The 24,854-nt window shown below is 33.7% G+C and overlaps 1 protein-coding gene across 3 annotated transcripts in view; it reads left to right on the top strand.

Moving 5' to 3' along the window:
* KIF2A (kinesin family member 2A) overlaps positions 1–24,854 on the top strand; it is a 58,798-nt gene that overhangs the window by 24,899 nt on the left and 9,045 nt on the right. For 2 of the 3 annotated variants that reach the window (XM_062598949.1, XM_062598951.1), the window contains exons 4-16: positions 392–446; positions 2,557–2,679; positions 3,243–3,343; positions 5,562–5,657; positions 6,448–6,502; positions 9,767–9,929; positions 13,183–13,273; positions 13,434–13,497; positions 13,900–13,991; positions 14,202–14,344; positions 15,130–15,334; positions 18,668–18,778; positions 23,804–23,871. In XM_062598949.1, coding sequence (XP_062454933.1) covers positions 392–446; positions 2,557–2,679; positions 3,243–3,343; positions 5,562–5,657; positions 6,448–6,502; positions 9,767–9,929; positions 13,183–13,273; positions 13,434–13,497; positions 13,900–13,991; positions 14,202–14,344; positions 15,130–15,334; positions 18,668–18,778; positions 23,804–23,871 — 1,367 coding nt within the window. The remainder of the gene's footprint in view (positions 1–391; positions 447–2,556; positions 2,680–3,242; positions 3,344–5,561; positions 5,658–6,447; positions 6,503–9,766; positions 9,930–13,182; positions 13,274–13,433; positions 13,498–13,899; positions 13,992–14,201; positions 14,345–15,129; positions 15,335–18,667; positions 18,779–23,803; positions 23,872–24,854) is intronic. The other variant, XM_062598950.1, reaches the window with a different exon arrangement.

Below are 24,854 nucleotides of genomic sequence, written 5' to 3'. Positions count from 1 at the left end.
GGGAACATGAACATATTAAGCTTGCAGCACTTCTGTGCATGTTATACTTTAATTTTAAAGTCTTTGTCTGTTGAGCTACTTGATGTGTGTTTTCCTTTTTTTTCCTATGATGGATAGGGAAAAGATGAGAGATTTTTAAGATCATGTTTGAAAGAGGGGGAATCAAATTGTGTTACTGAATATACCTCAAGGAAAAATACTGAAAAAATCTTTGAAGTTATTTTGAAACAATACCCATAGTTCAAGCACTCTTCATCTGTGCTTTTCTTAGTGAGATTTTGCAGCAATAACCTTTTTGTATTGCTGATGTCCTGTTATTTTAATCACTGGAAATAAACAGAAGTGGGGCTGGAGTTTACATTTTCAATAATAAAGATTTTTTTCTTTATAGAGTCGACGTACTGTGGCACCAATTAAGAATGACACCCCTGCCAGAGATAACAGAGGTAAAAGTATCTTTCCATTTCTTGAAACTGAAAATATGGGAACACATCAAAGTATGGGAAGACATGCTGATCTAAAATGCTATAGTAATTCTGCATTCCCAGTACAGTATGTACCTATAAGAAATGTAAAGGACGTAACACTTTATTCCTGGAATAATTCCTATGAATATTTAGAGATGTATGCTGTACAAATAATACTTATATGCAGGTGCCATATAAGCAATATAACATTAAGAAGGTTAAACAGAATGAACTGAAGGTGCAAAAGTTTGAAGTTCATTAATTATGCTGCATTGAATCATGTGTGACTTTTCCAAATTGAAGTATGCTCAGTTTGCTTCAGCTTCACAGTGCTTTAATATACACTAAGTGGTGCATTTAAAAGTTCTTACACTTTGTTTTCTAACAGTCCCTGTGTAAACATTCATTAAAAAATTACTTAAACCTTACAGATTATTTCTCAGTCTACAATCAACAGCAAAAAGCTATATAAAATACTGAAATATCACAGGAGGGTGGGTGAATGAAACATATACTAGCTGAGTATAGATGTAATGCATCTAGAATGTAAGAAGGAATATTACATTTTCTCCCCAGTGATTAAGCCTAACATTATCTACTTCTCTTGATAATGGTGATGGGATTCTTTCAAAGATTATTGTTTAAATTAATGATTAGATTCCATTCCATCTGTTTAAACTTGAAAAAAAAATGGCTTGCTTATCTTTATTGCTTTTTGTTGCAAGTGTTCAGAATCTCTTCTGGAGAACAATTGGGTTCACTTTCTCCCTTCTGTCATTTGCTGCTGGAGGTGTAAACAAATCAAAAATACATCAGGACATTTCTTTCAAACTAATTTGGTCTAAATTTGAGACATTGTGGTTTCCTTCTTACTTTCTGCCTTTTATATATATTTTTTTTTAATTTTCAACTCTTTCTACTTTTGCTTTGAAAGTTTTTCTACTATTGATATTGCATGATTACATCAAATAGCCATACAAGTTGTCATTTGTAGTAAATGGTCTATTTGGTATAGAATAAGCCCTGTAACTTGCATTTTATTGGGAACTGTACTTCTTATTATTCACACTCTACCTAAGAGTTTGTTCTTTGTTGATCTTTTAGTTAAGCTTTTCTTAACATACTGTTTTGCTCAGTGTATTTAATTCATGCTATAGTCTGTATCTCCTATCATATTTGGAACTGATTTGGGCATTTGTCTTGTCTATCCCATTTGATATTTGTTTCTGTAGTTGCCTCCATGTTGTATTCTGTGCTAGCCTTTGTTTGGAATGTCATCTCTAAACTAATAATCAGAGCTATTCACCTTTACCTTCATACTCCTCCTGACAGACCTTTTTAGTAATGTGTTTAAGAAACTGGGCAGCTGAAGTGCAGCTGTTTGAAGCAACTCTCTGAAAAACAGCTTAAAACATTCAGCTCTACTGATGATGCCTGCATGCTCACTGCACCCATAGAAGACACTGGGAATAGACATCACTCTACACCTTTAGATAGTACTGTGTTTTTTACATATAGAATCAATGTGAAATTTAGTTAGACATACCGATTACATACATCCCCTGTAATATAGTATCAAAAAGGATTGTTTCTTCCACTTGTGGATTGTGCTGCACTTTGCTGCCTTTCACTTATATCCCACTACTCCTCCAGAAGTTATAGGTTCAGTGGGCTGGAACCACCTTGTAATTGTTAGAGAATGTGGAACAGCAGGGCCTTGTTTCTAATTAGGTTTTTGGGTGTTATCACAGTATAAATAAATTTTCAGTACTTCAAACTACGGTACTTCAGATCTCCATTCACATACTTCATTTTATGCACATAATAAGCTGTACTAATTCTGTATTAAAGTGTTTAAGAACATGCATGTTTGGCATTGGTACTTAATAATTCTGTTGTGTTGGTATTTAACATCAGGTAAAAAAGGCAACATAATGAATGTCTGTTTTTTTCTCTCTCTGGTAAATTTCTCTCTCTTGAAAGAGGCCTTGTTTTTTTCTTATCATAATTAAGTATTTTGGAATTGGATAGAAATAGGGAAAATGTTATTCTTTCATACCTAGATCAGCTTTGTGCTTTTCTTTTGCAGTGGTTGGTTCTGCACGTGCACGGCCTACTCAGCTTCCTGAGCAGTCTTCCTCCTCACAACAGAATGGTAGTGTTTCAGATATATCACCAGTTCAAGCTGCAAAAAAGGAATTTGGACCCCCTTGTATGTAAACCGTGTATCAAGGATTCATTCATTCTGGGCATTACATGTACATTCTCTTGGATTATGTTGTTATCCATAAATGACAAATGGTCTATATATGCAGTTGTCTGTAGGCTTCCTTTAGAAGCTTTTTCAGAGTGCTGTGGCTAAACAAATGTTCAGTTTTGTCATAGTTGTGCTAGCATTTGGAATTTGTTTTTCCTTTATCTTTTTTTTTTTAAACCATGGCTATTCTTTTTTTAATTTGTCTACTTTTTATTTGAATTCAAACCAAGAGATCACATGTATCTGTCCAAATTTTTTTTGAGGGTCATTTTCCTTATATTTTTGGTTGCATGATTATTGTCCTGTTTCCATGATTTTTGTTAATTCAGTTCTTTTATAAATTTTGGAAATTATATTGGTGTAATAATTCTATACTAATACTGATTTGTTTAAAAAGTTAGTTGATATAAATACATGCATTCTAATTATTGCTAAATTAATATAGTTGAAATGTAGTGTACATACTAAATTCATGCAATACACTGAAAATATTTTAAAATTATATCATTTTCTTTAAGCACGTAGAAAATCTAATTGTGTAAAAGAGGTTGAAAAATTGCAAGAGAAACGTGAAAAAAGGCGGTTACAGCAGCAAGAACTTAGAGAAAAAAGAGCTCAGGTTAGTATTTTTAGCTTAGAGATGGAAAATGTATGTCAGCAAGAGAACATGTATGCAAAGTTCTTGTGCTTTTTGCAGATTTCAGTAATTCCTATGAACTGTTACAATTGTGAAATTAAATGTTTTTACTTATACAAGTTTGATAAATATTTTGGTGCAAAGGTTCATTGCTTTGATAACTATTATTTTAGACATTTTTTCCCCTTTCTTTTTTCCTACAGAAATAATTGCTTGTAACTTCTGTAATGTCTTATCTTTCTGTAGTTATTTAAAAATCAAGTACGGTTTCTTAGAGCAAATACATTGATAAAATATAATCAAACCTTTGGCCTTTAGATAAGATTGTTATTCTAGGTGAGCTATTAAAACACTGTGATAAATTTTTCTTTCTGATCTTTGGTGCTTAGCAGAAGTATTTGAGACTCAGGTTTGAAGAATGATTTTTTTTTTCTTTAAACCCATCTGTGCATTTTGAATTTAACTTTTCATCATGCACGCAACTTGGTAGTGAGTTGTTAGAAACTTTGGTGAAAGAAATGAAGTTGCTAATCCTGTTAGAAAGTCTCTTAATATTAAATGACTTTCTGTCACAGTAGTGTAAAAGCTTTGGCAAAACTAGTAGCATAATCTTGTTGACAGGCCTGCGTTTTTGTGTTAGTTTCTCTAAAGAGGTACTACCAGTCCGCTAATGACATAAGAATTACCACAACTAAGCTGACCTAAAATGATGTATGTGAAATTTGTGTTCTCTAATTTTCATCCATTTAAATGAACACAAAACATTACTGTGTCTTTGTCTGTGAGGAACAAATATTTTTGTTTTATATATTAAAATTCTTTGACAACCCCTAAATTTTTCCTTTTTTTTTTACTTCCAAAAAAACTCCCTTTGCGTTTTAGTCTTAAGCTTTTTTTATGAGAAATTTTATTTTATTTGTCTTGATGATCTTTATGTATCTATGCTTTCTGTTGCTTTGTGCGTTCTGTTGTTGTTGTGAAATACAGCAATAATTAGGCAACCCCTGTTCTCAAACAAGCAAGAGCTTTAACTAGAGTTTGAAGAATAGTAGACAAATACTTTTTGCACAAGAAGCAATAGTCCTTTCTGAATTTTAGAAGGAAACATTTCAACAGTAATACATCTTGAATAGACTTACTGTAAGTAGTTTTTAGTTCACTGTAGTCAGAGTGAGAAGGTAAAAGGTGCAGTCAACTTCTAATTACCAAGGCACAGTTTTATCTGTGGTGTTGACCATGTCACAGATACAGAGGCATAAGCTGGATCCATTTCAGCTTATTAACTCCTATGCGGTGTTGTGTGAAAGTGCCTATTCTATTTCTACGACCAGTGGTAGTCCAGAAGCAGTTTTAGCCAATTTGTCGGGAGCTGTGCAGATATCAATAAGGTCTAAGCACCAGAGCTGGCTATGTGTGCCATCATTAGAATATCCTGAAATTGTGTAAAATCTGCAGTACTGTGAGAATTGACAGGAAAGGCATTTGCATGATTCGTCAGAGAATCAGCTTAGCTCACAGTGAGCTCAGTTGCTGTAGTTAAGACTTGCAGGGTCTCCATGCGTGGCCTCTTACTTGTCTGTTCACTGTGTTATTTACAATTCCAAGTCTAGGAATGGGAGGGCTTGCAAACTTGAACATAGGATATTGTGTATCCTGAGGGTTGCTTCTGCTTTTGTTGAAACTTAGGGTGTTGGAAGTATGTTTCCAATGCATCTGAGTAACTGTAGGAATTAACTCAGGGCTAGTAGTAGGATCAACACCATGTGATCAACTTGGATCCAGCAGGGGTACATTTAGAGCAGCTGAGATATTTGCACTATATTCTGCAGTGTGTTTTGTAGTAACTCTATTAATAGAATCTATCCATTGAACTGCCTTATCTCAGATTAAGAAAAATTGAGCAGGTAGTCCATATGTTATTGTGTGGTAGTTCAGGAATATTCCTGTATTGTGAGGATACTGGCAAAAGGCAGTCATTCCTCTTTCTTGAACAGACTTCTAATGAGACCTCAATTAAAGAGAGTTTTATATTACATTCCAACCAAAAATAGTCCTACAATCAAGACATTTCTAGAGTTTTAGAGAAATACTTAAAATTTCAGCTAATGTGTATTTTTTTATAAGTTAATTTGGAAGGTATTTGAATTAATCAATTTCAGAAAAAAATGTGTAGTGGAACTTCTGTTGCTTACTTTCCCAGGATGTTGATGCTACAAACCCAAATTATGAAATTATGTGTATGATAAGAGATTTCAGGGGAAGTTTGGATTATAGACCACTGACAACTGCAGATCCTGTAAGTACCTCAGGAGCTGTGAATTTTTTCATCCTTTTGTATTTCTGATTTTTTTTAATTTTTTAAAAGCTTGAGTATACTTGAGTCTATAAATATCAATAGTAAGTAGTTTAATGTATATTGGTATTCTTTATACTATGGGTTTATTTTTTCAGTAATTTGATGATATTGAATCTAGCAGGCATTGAAATTCCTAAGATGTGAAGTTCATAATTGTTAATTATTTTATGTCATTTAATTATATTCTGACTATAAAATAATTTCAGCAGATACTAAGTAATCAGCCTCTGTATTCTAGATTTTCCTGGAAGGCCAAGTGATGTACACGCAAAACCCTTAAGCTTTTCTGAAAAAACTAGTTGAATATAAAGATTAATATTCAGTCTTTGAAAGTGATGAGGGCTTTTGATTTGCAGAGAAGTTGGAAGAGCAGAATTCTCAGATGACATGTATTGTCTCTGTATAAATTAATGAGATCATGATAATTTCCATCATTAGTATATCTAACTAATACAGCTGTATTTGCTTGTTATGTTGCAAGATGTACCTGGTACTCTGTAGGATCAGACCACTAGCTGCAGGGAGGGTTTTTTACCTTCATGTACAGCTTTGTCTTTTGAATTCGTGTTTATCATGCAGATACAATGGACTTTTGCAAGTTTAGATGACTCACTGTCTTATAAATGCCTTTTTGTTTAACTAAAAGGTTGGTTAATTAAAAAAATAGAGATTAAATATTGTTTAACTGGAATTATGATGTAATTCACTGAAAGATTTTTTTTCTTTGTAGATTGATGAACACAGGATATGTGTTTGTGTACGAAAACGACCACTCAATAAAAAAGGTAAGACCATACAAATTTTTTGAAGGAATTTCTCTCTAAAAAGCTGCTTCTGATAATAATATTTATATTAAGAGATGTAGTAATACTGGTCATATATTGGAAATGCTAGATAATATGCATGAGGAAACCAGAAAATTCATAGATTTACAGATAACCTAGATAAAGACTGAGTGAAAAGTAGTTTAATTATTACCATTTTATAGAAGGGAAGCCAAGGCACAGAGGGACCGTGCATTTTTATTTCCCAAGATCATCTAAGATGAATTTAATTGATCTGGAATTAATTCAACTGGAATTTCCTGAGTAGTTTTACGCTACGTTAGGAACACCATTCTTAAATGCATCTTAACTATCCTTTAAATGATCTCCTGATCAGTTAGTTACCCAATAAAATTTTTTCCACACATTTTTTATAGATGTATCTTTATAGTTCTAAGTGGTCTTGAATCAAACATTGCAGGAACAATTTGGGTGCCTATACAGAGGTGTCTTACGACACGATAGGTGCCCAAGGGTATCCAAGGCATCCTCTCAAGGCTGGTGGATTACAGACAAACTGGGGACTTGTATCTCCTGAAGCTGCAGCTCAGGGCTGGACAGGTAACCTTAGGTAGGGCATATGAAATGACACTAAACACCTATTTTTAGGTACTAGAATCAGTCCCTAGTAGCTTGTTTTTATAGATTCAGAGTATTGTTACAATGTTTTTCTTGCTGTCTGCTCACCAGAGTGGAGTTTGTGTTCCAGAAAAACACTTAGATTTTTAACTCCTAATAAACTTCAGTTTTTCCATAAAGTTCTTTACTTTCAGTGGGAAATTAGGAACTGCATTTACTTCTGAATTGCAACCTGTCTGATTTCAGAACTAAAGCAAGCTGATTTTCGCTTTGAAAGATGTTTCTTTCCCTCTCTTTTTGTTATATTTTGTTTAGCTAAAGGACTCAAAGATCATCACTGTGACACTGAAACAACATAGGATGCATTTATTATTCTTGTACTGTCAAAAGTACACATTGAGGAATACTTTAGCAAGCATATCCAAAGGATATGGGAGGATTGTATGGGAAAGGGGAAAGATAAATTGATGTTAGTGTATAATTAGTTTCATTTTCTCTTACTTTTTCCCTCCATGTTGTTGCTTTCCCGACTCCTTTTTTTTTTTCTTATTCCCTATATTTCTCTTGTCCTCTTTCTTTTATTGACCTGAAAGGAATAAATCATCTCAAAATTTGGTTAGTTGAAACTATTGTGCATAACCTATGTAATAAGGTTATTCGACATAGACTGCATATAGTGGTTCAATTTCTGTTTTGGCAGAGGTTATTTTTAATAAAATATGGCTTAGAAATCCAGTACTTTAGGTGGAAGACAGCCTTCTATCTGTACTTCAGTTAAAGCAGTTAAATTGCAGTAAATGACAGTAAGCTGTCATGAGGCATGAGTTATGATTCAAAAGTGAGTTTTGATCTATGCAAGTTGCATATTTTAGATCTTGGTGATTTGGAGCCTGTTATGAAAACAATTCTAAAGAGTTTGTAGGAAGATGAGTAAAGAATGAGGTTGGCACTATAGTTATTTTGCTTTTTTAAGAATAAATTATAATAAAAAGGAATTAATGAACATGCACTTAAATTTCAAAAGTTCACAAGAACAATTTTTCTCATGCCACATGTTAATATTGAAAGGTAAGAAACAATTAAAGATATCAGTGTTTAATCCCCTGAAGAGGAAGAATACAAATTTGTTTCCTTTATTATTGCAATAATAAGATATGTCAGAGATATTGTTTTTCCCTTTTCATGTTCAGTATTTTGAAGTGATGTAAGGTTTTTAAATCATCTGATGGAAATCATGCATACAAATCAATTTTTGTCAGTCTTACAAACACAAAATCCTCTTCAAAGTGTTGTCAACACTAATTGTTGATTGAGAAGTATATGGTGGGTTTCAGAGACATTATTCCAAATTTTCATCAGCCACAAATACAGGTTGTCATAACAAACAGCTGGGGGTAGGTAAATGTCTTATCCCAAACAATCATTTAAGAAAAAACAACTTTTGACTGCTTTAACTAAAAAGCTTTTGCTGCAAAGAGGTCCCTTCCAACCTTACTGATTCTATGACCTTCATATATCTGTTTTCACCACTGTTCTTTATTTCTTCTCTATGATTACTGCAGAATAATTACATTTTATTTTATTGCTGTGCAGTTGAAATTTGATTATATAGTGATACGAATGCATACTTCTGCTTGTGTATAATGTCATGCATTGGTAGCCATGGTATTGTTTGATCAGTATGCTTACTGAGAATATGATTTCTATCTGATTTCTTTTAAAGCCACATCAAATTGTTGAATTGTATGCCTTAAGAAATTTTACATAGAAATGCAAGTAGGACACATTAGTGATCTTGACTATATGTACAAAGGACCTTTATTTTTGTGCATACCGTGAATCAGTGGGTTCTCTGTATTTTGCTGACTAGTATCTCATGCAATTAGCCGTAAATTGTAGGGCTGTGTAGTAATTATAACCTGTGAACTCAGTATTGAAATCACATCTAGCTGGCTTCTGTTCATTCCCAGTGATAGGAAGCATCATTAGTTTTTTCATCTTTTTCTGCTTACAAGACAATTTTTGGAAAGTGTTTTGCTCTGAAGTAATTCTATATTAAAGACTTAAAATGTTGGTTCCAGTATTAATCTGCAAAAGAAAATCTCTATGTAGAATACTGGCAAAATTTTTCTTTTTGGAAGCTTTGAACATTAGACTTTAATGATTTAAGTAAAATAAAAAGAATTAATAAAATAAAAAATTTATTAGGAGGATGTTTATTTCTTTGTGTTTTTAAATTTGACAGTGCAAGTAACATTAAACTTCAGGGTCCAGTGTTTCCAAAAGAGCAGTTATTTGTAAAAACTCAAAGCATGTGGTAGTAATCAATAGAACTGTACACGAACTACAGGGAAAAAACTCAAATCCATTATAGAATCCATTGTATGTTATTATAGAATATATACCAAATTATAATGATAGCACTATAATTAGTGATCTTAGTTTTTTCTAATCAACCTTGGAATACTTCTAATAAAATCTCTTATTTAGCAGATTATTATCTAGATACAGAAGCTCAGGTCCATTGCAATGTTGTTGTTTGGAGGAGCTGTGTTATCTTAGATGTTATAAGAATGTAAACAATGCAAAAATGTAAAAAAAAATGTATTGCTAGTTAAATATATATATATTTCACTTATTTTATAGAAACTTTAATGAAAGACCTTGATGTAATAACAATTCCTAGTAAAGATGTTGTGATGGTACATGAGCCAAAACAAAAGGTGGATTTAACAAGGTACCTAGAAAACCAAACTTTTCGTTTTGATTATGCCTTTGATGACACGGCTCCTAATGAAATGGTTTACAGGTATGTGTATATGCTTTTTTTTTTGTGAACCTTTTTTCTCATTTATCTCCCCTGTCAATAACTGTTGACTTCCCTTGGTCATGGACTTCACTCCTATTCTCTGTGTCACCAGATACATATATTGCTACCTCTGTGCTTTTGTCTGTGTATTTTTAGTTTAACTCTGTTTATACTGAATTTTTCATCTGCACCTTCATCTCCAATTATATTGACCATATAGTTCTCAATCCAAGCCTTGCCTTTCCAGACTGCAGTGTGTATTGTTTGCCTTTTCAACTACTGAATTTTTCAACAACTTCATTGGCTCTCCATTTTACTCAGGGTTTGTATCTGTTTTAATTTGTATCCATGTAGCACCTGAGGCACTAATTATTATTTCTGATCTTCTTGAAACTGAGAACGAAAGGACAGTTCCAGCCTTAGAGCTTGCAGTTTGAATATAAGATAAAGACAACCAATGGAAACAAATAAGAAGAGGCTGAAGAAAAAGTAGAAAAAGAGAGGTTGTATTTACTATGTAGTATGTTGCTGAAGTACTTGAGCTAGTCTGGCTATTGAAAGCAGTCTAGCCAATGTGGCACAGAGATACAGGGAAGATAATTGATCTTGCTCAAAAAGCTGTATCTTTTGGATTTAAAAAAAAAAAAAAAAAAAAAAAAAAGATGCCCCAAAGGTATTTGGATCTCCATTTTTTCTCCTTTATTCTTGTGTCACTGCCTCAGTTGGCACAGACTAATGCACGTAGTGCTTTCAAAGTAGTCCACCAAGTCTTGAGTTAACTTGTTGAGAATGAGTTCTTTATCTTGTCAGTGAGTAGATAACAGTAACAGGCAAACATAGGCAGAAATATAATCTTTGTACAAAGTATAAATGCTTTGAATTTTTTTGTGAGGAATATTGATTGAGAAAGGAATTTGATGGAAGATAACTTTCCTTCTGTTTGAGAAGTGCTTCCCATAACCTTAAAGAGGAAGGGAAGAGAATTCTTTTTTTTTAATCCAACAGCATGGAAGTGATAGTGTATGTTGTGTCCTGGTGGATGTTGGATGCTGATGTTCTGTCTGTGCATAAGAGAAAGTGCATAATAAAAGAATTATACAAAGTCCTTGGAAATGAAAATTGGTATCTTATGCTTGATATAATTAAGAGTGGAAAGATAGCAAAAAGAAAGTCTGTTTTGTCTGTTAGCTTAAGAGTCTTTCATAAGCGTAAGCTTCAGCAAAACTCTGCCCTTGGAGATTGCTGTCTTTAATGTTTGTCTTCTGCTAGCATCTTTTCTTTCCCGATGCAGAAGATCTGTGGGAGAGCCATCTAGCTGGGCGATGTGTGCCTTTTGGAATAGTAACTGCCTAACAACCAGTCCTTTTAATCTCCATCCTTCCTATTGTTCCTCATTTATATTTGCAAACATAGTGATTAACTGTGAAAGGCTTTTTTTTTTAATTATTATATTTTTGTACTGAATTTCTTCTGGATGATTTTTATTAATTGCATAATAAGTTGGTGATAATACATGAAAAATGCTTATATTCCTACTGAAAGAGTAAATATCAAGTCTGTGTAGCAGTGCAGGCTTCTTCTCCCATATATGATATGATGATTATTAATTGAAGGATAATCTATTTCAAGTCCTCCTGCACTAGAAAGATTAAGAGTAAGAAAAGTATCATAATACACTCTCACCAGAATTTCAGGGTCAGAGTGAAAAGTGATAAGTGGTTTACATTTTCTTCAGCATGCTAAAATACTGTTCTTCAATTTGGTAGGGAGGAATATTCTGCCCTTTTTCTTCTTTTTATACTTTTTTTTTCTTAAGCTGTATTGTAAGTATGTGTGAATCCCTGAGCCACAACAGTGAGTTGCAAGTTTTGTTTAGTATTAAAAAATGCACGCTAGTTTGAACTGATATCTTTTGAATTTAAAAGTGAACCACAGTTTATATTTCTGAAAGATCAATATTGTAAATAAGAATTATTAGCAGAATGAAAGCTGGATTGTTTTGACTTGGTACCATTTGGAGTTGTATAATGCCCTATGAAAACTTTTATAGGTATATTTCTATTCTGCCTCATTTTAAAATAGATATAATTATGTCCCTGTATTATAAACCATCAAAATATCTCTGTTTAATTGGGTTCAAATGGATTTAATGGAGTGTGCTTCTCTAAGTGGATAGATTGCTTGAAATTTATTTTTTAAATGTCAAAAGAATGTCAAAAGATGTCTATTTATGGAGAAATATCCTCTTGAGGACAAAAAAAATAAATATTTGGAGGAGAAAAAAAGGGAAAAAACTATGGCTGATCAGGAATCATATGGTACTTGATGTATTGATGATTCAGTTAAACTTATATTTTGCATATGCCTTGATGGGTTAGTGGGCCAGTGTTTCCTGTATTTTATGTATAAGTGATCTTGTGTTTATTTGGAAGTGGAATGAAATGGGATTGTAACATCTCAGTTCTTCTCTAAACAATTCCTGTTTCTGTCGCTAAACATACATTGCATGTAAACATGTAGAATAAGTTTAAAAAGAAGGATTATTGATGCTTTCTCCACTAGAGTTACCCTTTACTTTTGGAGATTTTTATGAAGTAATGGTGATAAGCAGCTGGAGTAGGAGCAATAGGTGTGCATCTATCTTTTTAAGTATAAATTAATTCTCTAAACTAGAAAAATGGATTTTCTAACACATCAAGTAGTCCTTCAGAAGTCACTGTACTTTTCCTTTTTTGTGTGTTGGGGTATATGTTTTCTTGAGTGTTTTCTCAGTGTATATCTCTCAATGTATAAAGTATTAGGAAATGCAATGCTGTTTTGGCCAACTTTGTCACCTCAAGTAAATCCTGGAAGCTGAGTTGAAAAGTAGAATTTCTGTATTGGCAAAACCTAAGTATTTATCTGTCCTGCTGTCCCACTTCCATATCTTCTAATGATATGTTTAGGGAGCTACAAACTCCATGTAGTTAGCAGTGCTTTGTTGCAATCATTAAAACAAGGATTTTTTTTCTTTAACAGATAATAAAATTGTTTTAAAATAAATGGGAGATATCTTGTAGCTTTTATTTAGTCATTTAGGATATTTTAATGGCTTGAAATTGGTAGCCTGTAGTTCAGGCTTAATTTGAAGATGGCCTGTGGCCTCTCAAAGTACAGAACCAGTTGTGTCACTTAAGGCTTTAAAATGTACAGGGGCCTTGCAGTAATCTTAAAGCTTCTTAAATACATTTTTTTTTCTTTCTTTGCATTTAAGGTTTACAGCGCGACCATTAGTGGAGACAATATTTGAAAGGGGAATGGCCACATGTTTTGCATATGGGCAAACAGGCAGCGGAAAAACCCATGTAAGTATTTCTTCTACGCAACAACAACACATTTCTTTTTAATGTATAATGTGTATAACATTCACTATAAAGATCGTAGAATTGTAACTTACATATTCGTCACTTATTAGAAGTCACCTAGTTGCATATTTCTGTCTTTTTTTTTTTTTAATATATATAGACTATGGGTGGTGACTTTTCAGGAAAGAACCAAGATTGTTCTAAAGGAATATATGCACTTGCAGGTGAGTGACTTTTTTGGTCTTTTGGCTTTTTGCAAATTAGTTCAAGTCAATAAACTTTCTACTTTTCTATTGTACAAATACAAGGTCTTTATATTTTGCATTACAGATGCTTTAGTAGCATCAAAAGTAATTCTTAAATGCAAAGTCTTTATTTTGATATATGTAGATTACCTAGAAAATATAAGAAATATAACTGATGAATAATGTAGTTAATTTCAGGATCTTCTGTATCTTGCAGTGTGTTCAGTTTCAACTGCAGTGTTTTAGACTTTGTTGACTGACCCTACCAGCTTTACCTGCTAAATATGAGTGATGTTGTAAAATAGGTATTATGCATTAATGAGCCTTTACTAAGTGAAAATACATAACTAGATTTCTTTGTATTTGGAAATGTATTCACAGCTCGAGATGTGTTTTTAATGCTAAAGAAGCCAAATTATAAGAAGTTAGAACTTCAAGTATATGCAACATTTTTTGAGATCTACAGTGGTAAGGTAAATACTTGACCTTTTTCTAAAGAAGGAGGAATTCCTCTGTGGCAAAGAGGGATTGTGAGCATGTCATACAAAACATGTCATTTTATGTTTTCCAATTATGTCTTTGGATGGAATGCTTTGCATGATTTGATAAGGAATTTGAAATAAAAGGAGTTAAAGGTCCTTTGTTTTAACTGTTCTCTTTTCTTTTTCCCCCTCTTCCCTAAGGTTTTTGACTTGTTGAACAGGAAGACAAAATTAAGAGTATTAGAAGATGGTAAACAGCAAGTTCAAGTGGTGGGATTACAGGAACGGGAAGTCAAATGTGTTGAAGATGTTCTGAAGCTTATTGAAATAGGCAACAGCTGCAGGTATCTCCCATGGCTTCCACCAGTTTTTCATTGTAAATTAAAGAATCAGAACATCTTTTCAAGTTTCTTATGTCTCTTTATAGCAACGTTTTTTTTAATATGCAAGGTTTTTTGATGATGTTGGCTGCAAGTGAGGAATCTGCCTGCCATTTGAATAAAGGTTGTTCAGAGTTGCTCTGCCTCCTAGAGAGAAATAAGAATTGATTTTTCTACAGGGTATAAACTGCATGCATTTATGTAACCAGCTTACTGACCTAACTTCACATCATTAATAATCTGGAATTCTGCCCAATTCTTAGTCCTTTAGAACTAAGGCATGTCTTGATACCTAGTGACAGAGGTTAAGTGTAATATTTTTACTTTTTGTTAAAATCCAGCTTCATTGTTTTTAAAATCAGTCTTTCACATAGACTGCTGTCTTTTCAGATAATGCAGTCAGCAGTTTACATGTGAACTGTCTGATAGCCTGAAATATTTGAAGATCTGATTATTCTTGCTTTTAAGAGAAAGGTAAAACAGTATTCATCTTCCATTTCTGTTTGAAGAGATGGAAAAAAGTAGATATAATTGTACTATATGAATTATATTATTAGAGTTGTGTCTGTAGTGTTTAGAAATTAGACACACTGTCAACATTTATAAGAAGGTAGAGGACTGTGCCTTGGAAAAAGTAATGTTCTAAGTATATTTAGTATTATAATATTTATTTTTAGTATATTTAACAGGTATGGTCCTTCATGTGTACCAACTAGTATTCGTATGTCCTTCCCTTCTTTCATTTAAAGGACATCTGGTCAGACGTCTGCAAATGCACACTCATCTCGAAGCCATGCAGTATTTCAGATTATTCTCAGAAGGAAAGGGAAGTTGCATGGTAAATTTTCTCTGATTGATTTGGCTGGAAATGAAAGAGGAGCAGATACTTCCAGTGCAGACAGGCAGACACGGCTGGAAGGTGCTGAAATTAACAAGAGCCTTTTAGCACTCAAGGTAACTGAAAAGTTTTGATTGTGTCTGAGTAGGTGGAAGCCTTCTTCATATAATAGCAATGACTATTAAAACGAGTGTTTTCACAGGCTTTGCTTGTCTGCATTGACTACTGATGTGACAGGTAAAATAATGTATTGATTTCCCTCTAAATGCCTGAAAGTACACTTGGTAATTACCTAGTAGAAACATTGCAGAAACACTGTGCTGTCAACTTTTATGTAGCTTAAAAACCACACGTGCACATGCAGACACAGTAATTGATATGAAGACTTTCCTAACGTACACTTATAATGGGAGGAGAGATAGCTTACTTTGTTACTGAGGGTCTGAAATACTAACTGGAAATATTTGTATTGATCTTGGTATATTAGGTTTTTTTTAGAATGGATTAAAATGAATTTACCTTTACAGCATATTTTTTTTACCACTGCCTGTCAGTGTTTTCTAAGTAATTTGCTAACGAAGAAAACAACACAACAGTATATCCCAAAAGAACTAACAAATTGATTAAAATAACCCTTGAAAGTTGCACTTTCAAGTCCATTTTTGACTGCATATATAGCAAATTATCTTAACTGATAGAATTGCTTCACAGATTTTCATGTGTTAACCCAAAACACAAGAAAGTTAACAAATATCATTTAAATTTTCAAATACTTTTCTGTCCTGTGTTTTATAATGTTCTAAAAAGATTCAGTCTAAATAAGGGAAGTCATTTTTTTGGTCTCAGTTGGGGAAAAAATAATTTTGAATATCCTAAAATTTATCTCTGTTATTGCAGAGCTTTGCTTAGGTTAACTTCTTGCTGCATCGGCGTTGTGATTTTATGTAAAGAATCTAAACCCCAAATCATTGTGCCTATTCTTTTATACCCAGTATGAATTGGGAGAAGATTTGTATCTGCCTGTAACTAGATCTCACAAAATTCTAATGTGTCATTACAGAATTTTATGGCATGTTGAAAAATTGGTAGCAGCAATTCCAAAACTACAGTTTGTTTTGATTTAATATCAAAATAAATAATTCAGGGAATATCTTGTTGACTCTGTTACTTATTTTCAAATGTGATTGAATAAAACTGTTGAGGTTTTACTTTGGTAGTTTACTTGTAGCTTTTGTACTGGCTAATGCTTTTGATACAATACCCATACCATTAATTAATTAATTTTCATATAACTTATCTTTTTAATAATAGTGAAGAGTTCTGCTACTGCCATACTGGTGGTTGTGATCTAAATTATATTAATTATTTGGGGAAGGAGAAATAAAAATGTCAAGGTCTTTCAGAGGTCTAAATGGTGGTACAATAACATGTATCTCTTTCTTAATGAAATGACAACTTTCTGTTTCTCATTTATCTTTAAACACATTATACAGCTTCTCTATTTGTAGTTAAGACCCTGGAAGTTATTGATTATCAAGTTCAAATTAAGCTAATATGTTCTAAACAGTGGTGCTTGGTGCCAACACAAGATTTGCTATTGGCATGCTGATACCAGTCCATGTGTCAAATGTTTTAACTTGTTCAGGTTTTTGGAATAAGAAGTTAGTTCTGTAATGTCTCTACATGGAAGTAGTGTTGTCATTTTATTACTTGGTTTTCTGAGCTGTGATGAAAAGCAAAAGTAGTTTAAAAACTCCATTAATTTAGAAGCTGGCAATGTCCTATAATCCTCTTACTCTTAAGCAAACAATACACTTTTAGTTTTTCAAAAGTGAGCAAACTAAAAATCATTACAATAAATTATTTCAATTAAATTTGTTAGTTGCAGTATCAATAACTAAATGTATACATTTAGTTATCTGTTTTTAGTTTGTGATGTCACTTGTTGAAAATCTGTTGCCCCTTTCCCATCTAATCTGCTTTTCTCCTTAAGTATAGTAATAACAAACTCAAAAATTTCAAGGAATGCACTGCCTTGCTCACCTGTAAATATTGAGTCCTTTTTAGCATTTGCATGTGAAATTCACATTCAAGTTTCAGTCTTTCTGTTTATCTGAGCTGTGTCCATTCTATGAAATTCAGCTAGTGAGTTTTTAAATAATCACTGTAGTTTAAACCTACTTGCCCTTGTGATTGTTCTGTTCTGTATCATTGCAGTTTCACTCTGAGCCCTTTAGTTCTGTTTTACACTGTTTCACAGTTGCAGTGCTTTCTTGGATTATCAGTCTGCAGTTGCTAGCCTGGCTTTTGAAAGAAGCTGTTTCTAGGAAATTTCAAAAGGCCACAAGGATACGCTTGCAATTGGAGGGACAGTTGAACTGTTTTAGAACTGTGTATGTAATAGTAAAGTGTTCCATCCATTAGTCCTACTAAAATCAAAGCAAATGTGAACAGCTCTTGATGTACAGTAGTAAAAAGTAGAAGCTCTATGTGTAGACTTGTGTTGAGATTGTACCAAGGAAACCATAAATCGGAAAGATGTGTGGATTAAAAGTATTAAGGCAAAGCCAGAAATGGGAATTATTGACCAAAATGTGACGATGACAACAACAACAACAAAACAGAAATTTAAATTTAAACTTCTTATGTATAAGAAGTAATTTATTAGCTCACATTAGATCTCTTAGTGGGTAGAAGTGATGTTTAGATTAATATCATTTTGGTTTGCACAGTTGTAGTTAGCTGCTACAGTATTTCTCACCAGAACTCTCCAGCCAATTGCAAATACTCGTTTAGCCTCATACCTTTCTTTTGAGTGAAAGGGGAGGCATTATTCCCAATTTTTAACATTACCAATGTCTTAAAACAGGGAATGGCTTATGTTTTCAAGTGTCTTCTGACTTTGAATATATGAATAGGGAGCTATACTAAGTATGTTTGTTAACTATGGAAGCTTTCAGAAAGTTTAGGCACCAGTGTTTTCTTCTGAGCTGTAAAGAATGTCATTGGTAGAGCCAGCAATCAAAGCTATTGCTTTTAATTGATAATGTTAATACATCTCACTTACCACACTTCTGTTGGTGGAGACTGTACATTATTCAGGCTTTTGCAGCTGATAATCAGAAATTATTGTTAGTCTGGTGACTTAACATCAACACTGATTTTTTTGTTGTTGTTGTTGTTAGATACAGTTAGTATAAACCTTTTGGCTGAGATTCAGAAAGTTTTTGGTCTACTAAGTCATGTATGGGTTCCTAGTCTTCCACCGAACTTAATGAGAGGCAAAAGCCTAACACTTCCTGAATCCAAGCTTTAGTAGTAAATTTAAATGATATCTGAAAGAAAGCAAGATATTGAGAGCTTTTATTTTCTGAATTTGAGTTGCATTTGAATTATTTATTTTTTTTTTGTGATGAGGTGAATAATTACAAATCTGTTTGTTCTTTCAGGAGTGCATTAGAGCCTTAGGCCGAAATAAACCTCATACACCATTCAGAGCAAGTAAACTTACTCAGGTGCTAAGAGATTCATTCATAGGAGAGAACTCCCGTACCTGTATGGTAAGTTTTTAAAGTTAAATGTATGTTATATATAAAGAGAAAAAGGCTAGGAATTTAAGCTCTTATGCTTAGAATTGGCTGCTTGGTATTGGCAACATGGTAGGTTTCAGTTTATCCATTAATGAATACTGTATTTGGAACAAGTCTTTTAGCAGAAATGTTCCAGATAACCTGCTCCTCTTTTATTCTTTTTATTGGCCTTTCTTATTTCTTGTTCTCGTGCTGCTTGAGGCTTTTTTGAAAGATGTCTTAATTATTTTAGACTTGTCGCTGTTGAATCAGAAATTTGGGAAAGGCTGTGTAAACTGGAAGTATACTGGTGAGAGTACAATCTTTAAATGACAAAGGCAGATACAGAGTTGGTATTAAAGGCATCAGAATATGCTAAAACCTATTAAGGCAGAGAGTAATTGGAGTAGATGGGATGAATAGTTGTGTATATATGTATTTGCATCAGTATGAAAAGCAGAAGTCTTCTCTCAGATGGTGGAAAGGACAGATAAAAGCACTGATTTTCAAGTGATTTTATTTGTATATTCATAATATTCTTATCGAAGTGTGGACTGTCAGTAGTGAACAGCAGCTGTTGGACTTGGCTTGCATTTGTTACCTTTTTGCAAACTCTTTGGAAATAGTCCAGAGCTTGAAAACCACAAAGTTAGGGCAGCCTGATCTTCTATTTAACTATTAAGTATGGTCCTAAGTGGTAAAATTACATTTTTGGTTCATCTTCTATTCTCTGTCAGTACTGTGGTTGGTGGTCCTTCAGTTTTCTCATGAAAATGTGGAATTGTTTTCTTCCCGTTGAGACAAAACTTTATGAATGCTGTTCTGAATCAGAAAGCTAAACTCTGGCTAATCTCTGGCTGATGTATCCATACTACTGAAAAAGATGTGTCCAACCTGTTTGGAATTACACTCTATACATACAAGTATCAGCACTTGTGAATCATTTGCAAGTTCTCATCATCACTTGTTCTAACAAAATGTCTCTGTTTTTTGAAGCTTTTTTTTGTTTAATTATTACTTTTCTTAGTTGTGCTGTTTAAATTCATTAAGAGTGCCATCAAGAAAAATCCATGATCAGTATCCATACTACTGAAAAAGATGTGTCCAACCTGTCTGGAATTACACTCTATACATACAAGTATCAGCACTTGTGAATCATTTGCAAGTTCTCACCATCACTTGTTCTAACAAAATGTCTCTGTTTTTTGAAGCTTTTTTTTTTGTTTAATTATTACTTTTCTTAGTTGTGCTGTTTAAATTCATTAAGAGTGCCATCAAGAAAAATCCATGATCAGTTCTGGTGTTTAGTTCCAAATAAAACTTTTATTCCTTTATTGTATATTCAGTATTATACTGAATCAAGGAGAAAAAGTTGCTTCTGAAAGTGAGTGGAAGTACAAATGAATCATTTTTAATGTTTTCACTCACATAACTGTAATTGCTTTACAATTAAGAATAAGAAAATCCCTTAATCCTTTAATTTTGAGATGTTACTTTCAGTTCATTCTTCCTATTATTTTTTCATGGAGTTTCTCAGTAACAGGGCCATCTGTGGTGTTCTGCTTTTAGTGTGTAAATTCAATTTTTATCAAGAATTTTGCTAGTGAAGTTTTTTCTCAAGATACTGATTTGGGGAAGAATACTTTGTTGATTATGCTGAATTATGGTTGAAAGACAGGAAGAAGGCAAGGATGGAAAGAAAAGGAAGGAAAGAAGGAAAAGAAGGGAAAAAAAACTACCATACATTTTTTAAGTTGCTTGAATTGAATTCTCACATTTGCAGCACTTGCTCCTGCAATAACTAGATGTAGAAAGAAGCTCCCTGTCTAAGAGATCTGACAGGTTTCTGAGCAGTATATGTTGAACTGAGAGATGGGTGGGGGAGATTTAGACTAGAATTATCTCCAGTCGTCTCTGGCTCCCCAGATAGAGGGGAGGTGTTCTACCCTCTGGTGATCATGTGCTGGGAATAGTGGATCCTCATCCTCAGTGTCCATCTTCTGAGTCTTCCTTTTCCCCTTTTATCAAGACAATTTCTTTAGCCTTCCACTGGGTATTTACAGTTGTCCTTTTGTCACGCTGTGCCTGGCTTTTAGGCACGTTCATGTTTCAGTTTTATGTAATATGCAGGTAAAAAATGTAACTGAAGAAATGTATGATGAAAGAAAATGGCAAATCGTAATGGTTTATAATCGCTAAATAGTATTTTACTGAGTTAAAAGACTATTTATCCTGCAGGTGCACTGGCTGCTTTTTTGCTGTAGAGCCATTTAATTAACTGTGGTGTTTGGAACTTCAGAAAATGCAAACTAGTTTAATAATGAGTAGTTTCATTACAGATTTCTAAAGTTCACTCTAGAGATCACTGCTATATTCTTTAGAATAGTGTCTACTTTATAAGAGGGGAATTACAGCGTGGAAGAACTTTCTGGGTACAATACTATTACAAGGTAGAATGTAGATAATAATAGTATTTCTTTCAAATATTTTAGCCTGTTACAGGCAACATAAGTTAAAGAGACTGCAGTACAGGAATATTACTTAATTGGAGAATATTGCTTATTGAACATTTTATTGAACACATAAGATAACTCATCAAAATCTGACCCCTTTTGATATGCTGTAGTGCTCTATCAGTGGGAAAACATTTATTGTAAAGTGATTCCTTACCAGGAGCAAGCTCTGGTATGGTATTCTAATGTGTTGTTAGACATCTTGCAAATACGTTTTTCAATACGGAAAGCATATAAAATGATATAGTAAGAACTTGTACTTTTAACTTTCTAACAGGTTCTTGAAGTGTGGTGGTATAAAATATCTTTTGGGCGTTTTTCATTTGCTTTCCAATGTAACAATCTTTTAAGTGTGATGTTTCAGTCAAAAAAATCCTTTGTAATTTCTACACTTAATTCTTATCTGACTTTGCCCTTTATAGTTGAATGACTTCCTATTACAATTTTAAAAGTTACATCTTTGAGGATGGAGCATTCACCTCTATAAAATTGGTTAAAATTAAAGTTAAGGTAGAAACTAATTTTTGAAAATAACTTCCATGTGAACAGTTAAGAATAGAATCTGTTAGATTCTAAAGAACTCCAGAGACACACAGTCAGCATAAATGTGTTGTTTTGGATTTTCTTAGTTGTTGCAATTTCACTGAAGCTCTTGTCCTTAAATAGTTTCAAAGACTATTTTGGTTTTTTTTAAACAGTTACATAATAGGTAGTCTCTCCATGAAATTTGGAAATTTGCTGTAATATAAATTGCATCCTTTTTTCGGTAATGTATCATCAGCTGAAATCTTCAAGGTAGCTACATAGAATAGGTTTATTTTTTTAATAAAATGGTATCATACCAGTGACCTACTGCAGTTGTTGAAGTTCCAGACCCCTCGACCTCCAGGCTGAGCTGCTTGGAGACTTCAGCGTCCCAAAAGGGACGTTGTTCCCACTGTGATGACTAATAAGCAATATTGGCACATTCAAATTAGAAAGAATGGTAAGTACTGGTATTAAAGATATTGTTGAGCGTAGATGGTGCTGCTTTCTCCATCTTTCTCATCTGGAATTATGAATTAGGATATAAGCCAAGGAGAAATTTCTGGCTTCCTGTCCTTTTTGTCCTTGGGTTGTTGGAGCATAAGGATATGTGTTTTAGTGGACATTGCCATTCAACAGACTGAATCACGTGCACAGAATTCCCTCCCTTGAGGACATGTCCACACAGCAGATAACACATTGAATGTCACTTTCCTGTAGCTACTGCTCCTTATGTGCTTGAAGAAGTTGCAAAGTCCCCCTGATGTTATGATGGTTCCACGTGTCATGTACTTTGAACATTAAACAAATGGAAGAGTTTCATGAAATGCACTTTTCATGTAATAATGACTCTGGAAGGGTTTTAGGAACTTGTAGATTTTGTTGAAATTTTTATAAAGAAATACGTAATCATGTGATCATTTTACGTCTACATTTCTTCTTGTTTTCATTAGTAATTGGTGCATACCAGCATTAGAGGTTTAAACTTAGTATATGTGGTAGCAGCTCTTTAGACTTTCTAACCCCCTCCCACCCCATATTTTTCTTTTCTCCTCAGTAGCAGAAATTCCTCTCAGGATGACTACCTCTGCTCTTGTACAGTAATGTCAGCAGCAGGATGAAAGAGAAGACCAGGATTATCTAATCTCCATCAGTTTCAGTCTCCTGATGCTGTGCTGTCAGAAAAAAAAATGTTAGCATGTAGGATCATAGAAGTGGTTGTCTTGGGTAGTGCCTTTATGGCCCTTCTGAAGGGAGCACAGATGAAAAAATTGGACTGCTGAGAGAAGCTAGGACAAATAATGATGCCACTGTTACCTGATCACAGTTGTTATTTTTGCTGGGTGCTGAAAAGAAGGTGAGATCTCCAGGGTATTTTATTTAACTGGAAAAGGAAAGACTAACAGACTCCAGATACGTTTGGTACTTAATTGCTTATCAAGTATTTACAGATAATTTCAAGTTCATGGAAAAAAAAATCAGAAAAATACTTAAACACATGCTTAACTTTAATGTTAATAAGTACTGTTCTGGACTGTGGCCAAAGTAGATCTCTTAAATCAGCATGAAGTATGCTTGAATGGAAAACAGCTTTCAAAGACTGAAAAAAAAATATGGTAATTGCTTCCAGGATCCGTTAGAAGTTGCATAGTTCCCTTATTGAGGGGTCTTATTTTTTTCAATTGGAGATACTACATTTACATATTATGTTACCAAGACTGTCAGGTGGGGGAAATTGACTGAAATTTCCTTGAATTCTTAATGCCCTGGATGTGGTTAAAAAAAAATTAAACTGAAGCTTTGACTTGACACCTCTCTTCTTGAGGTGTCATTTTATTAGAACATCTGTATGTTGTAGACAATTTTTTGTAGATGATCTCATATGAAATTGGAGATAAAAAAATAAACTTAATTTGAATTCATCTACCCTTTAATCTCCAGAAAAATGATTTATTAACTTGTGGGTTGTTTTCTGCAGATCGCTACAATTTCTCCAGGAATGGCATCATGTGAAAACACTCTAAATACATTGAGATACGCAAATAGGTATGGGAAATACTATTACTTATAACTATACTAGCTGTTGATCTCTGAAATTTGGGCTACTGTTCCTCTGTGACATGTAATTATTTTAGCTACTTCAATAATTGTACTGTATTTGCATTTCTTAATAAAATTTAGATCAGAAGTCTCATCAGGGCACATACTTGATTTAATTTGTCACTTTTTACAACCATTACATCAGAATCAATAGAAATTCCATTTAAGCCATTATCCAAAGATGAATATGGTGTGAAAAGCAAGGAATGTAGAAAGTACCCTTACTGTTTTGCCCCTGCTCTGCAGCCATCACCTCTTGGATTAGAGGTGGTTGGCTTTCATGATGAATCCCTAGAGTGTCTGCCAAGGTAACAGTGGTAGATAGTCATTGTGATTTCCTGGAGTGTCTGCTGAGATACCTGTCTGTAATGTACTTTTTTACCCCCTTAGAATCTCATGGAATTGCCAAGCTGTTTTATATTTACCAAGTGTATTTATCAAATATATGTGTTTACCAAGCATACTATGAAGTATATTTATATATCAGGTATTCTTATCAAACTCTGCAATTGTTTTGGCTCAAATTTTATACTTCCTAAGTTCAGGCAAATACGTAAGTAATCAGTGTAGGGAAATCAGCACCTTCAGAGGTTGATTGATCATCTTTGAGTTTTGTACTGCTCTCTGAAAGCATTGGCCTTTCTCTAGTGGTTATAAAAGGAGCCTTCCCCAGCTGGAATTCTCCTTAGTCTAATGCCTGCTGGGAGAGGGTCAGGTCCCTATGTGCTTGCAGTCAGAAATGCCCAGAGTTTTCCAGCAAGACACAGAGATTTCCCTCCCTCCCCTGCTTTTTGCTGCAAAGAACAAAGGAGGAAAACAGGCATCTTAGCCATTGGAAATCCTGGTTTTGACAGAAAATACTGCCACCTAGTGTCGTGGTATTGAGTTTTCTTGCCTGAGAGAAATTATGATAAGGACTGAACTGCCGG

Source organism: Rhea pennata, chromosome Z (genome assembly GCF_028389875.1).
Source record: "Rhea pennata isolate bPtePen1 chromosome Z, bPtePen1.pri, whole genome shotgun sequence".
In the NCBI taxonomy this organism is placed as follows: domain Eukaryota; kingdom Metazoa; phylum Chordata; class Aves; order Rheiformes; family Rheidae; genus Rhea; species Rhea pennata.
Note: the sequence above shows the minus strand (reverse complement) of the source record. Positions and strands in the feature narration are given on the sequence as shown.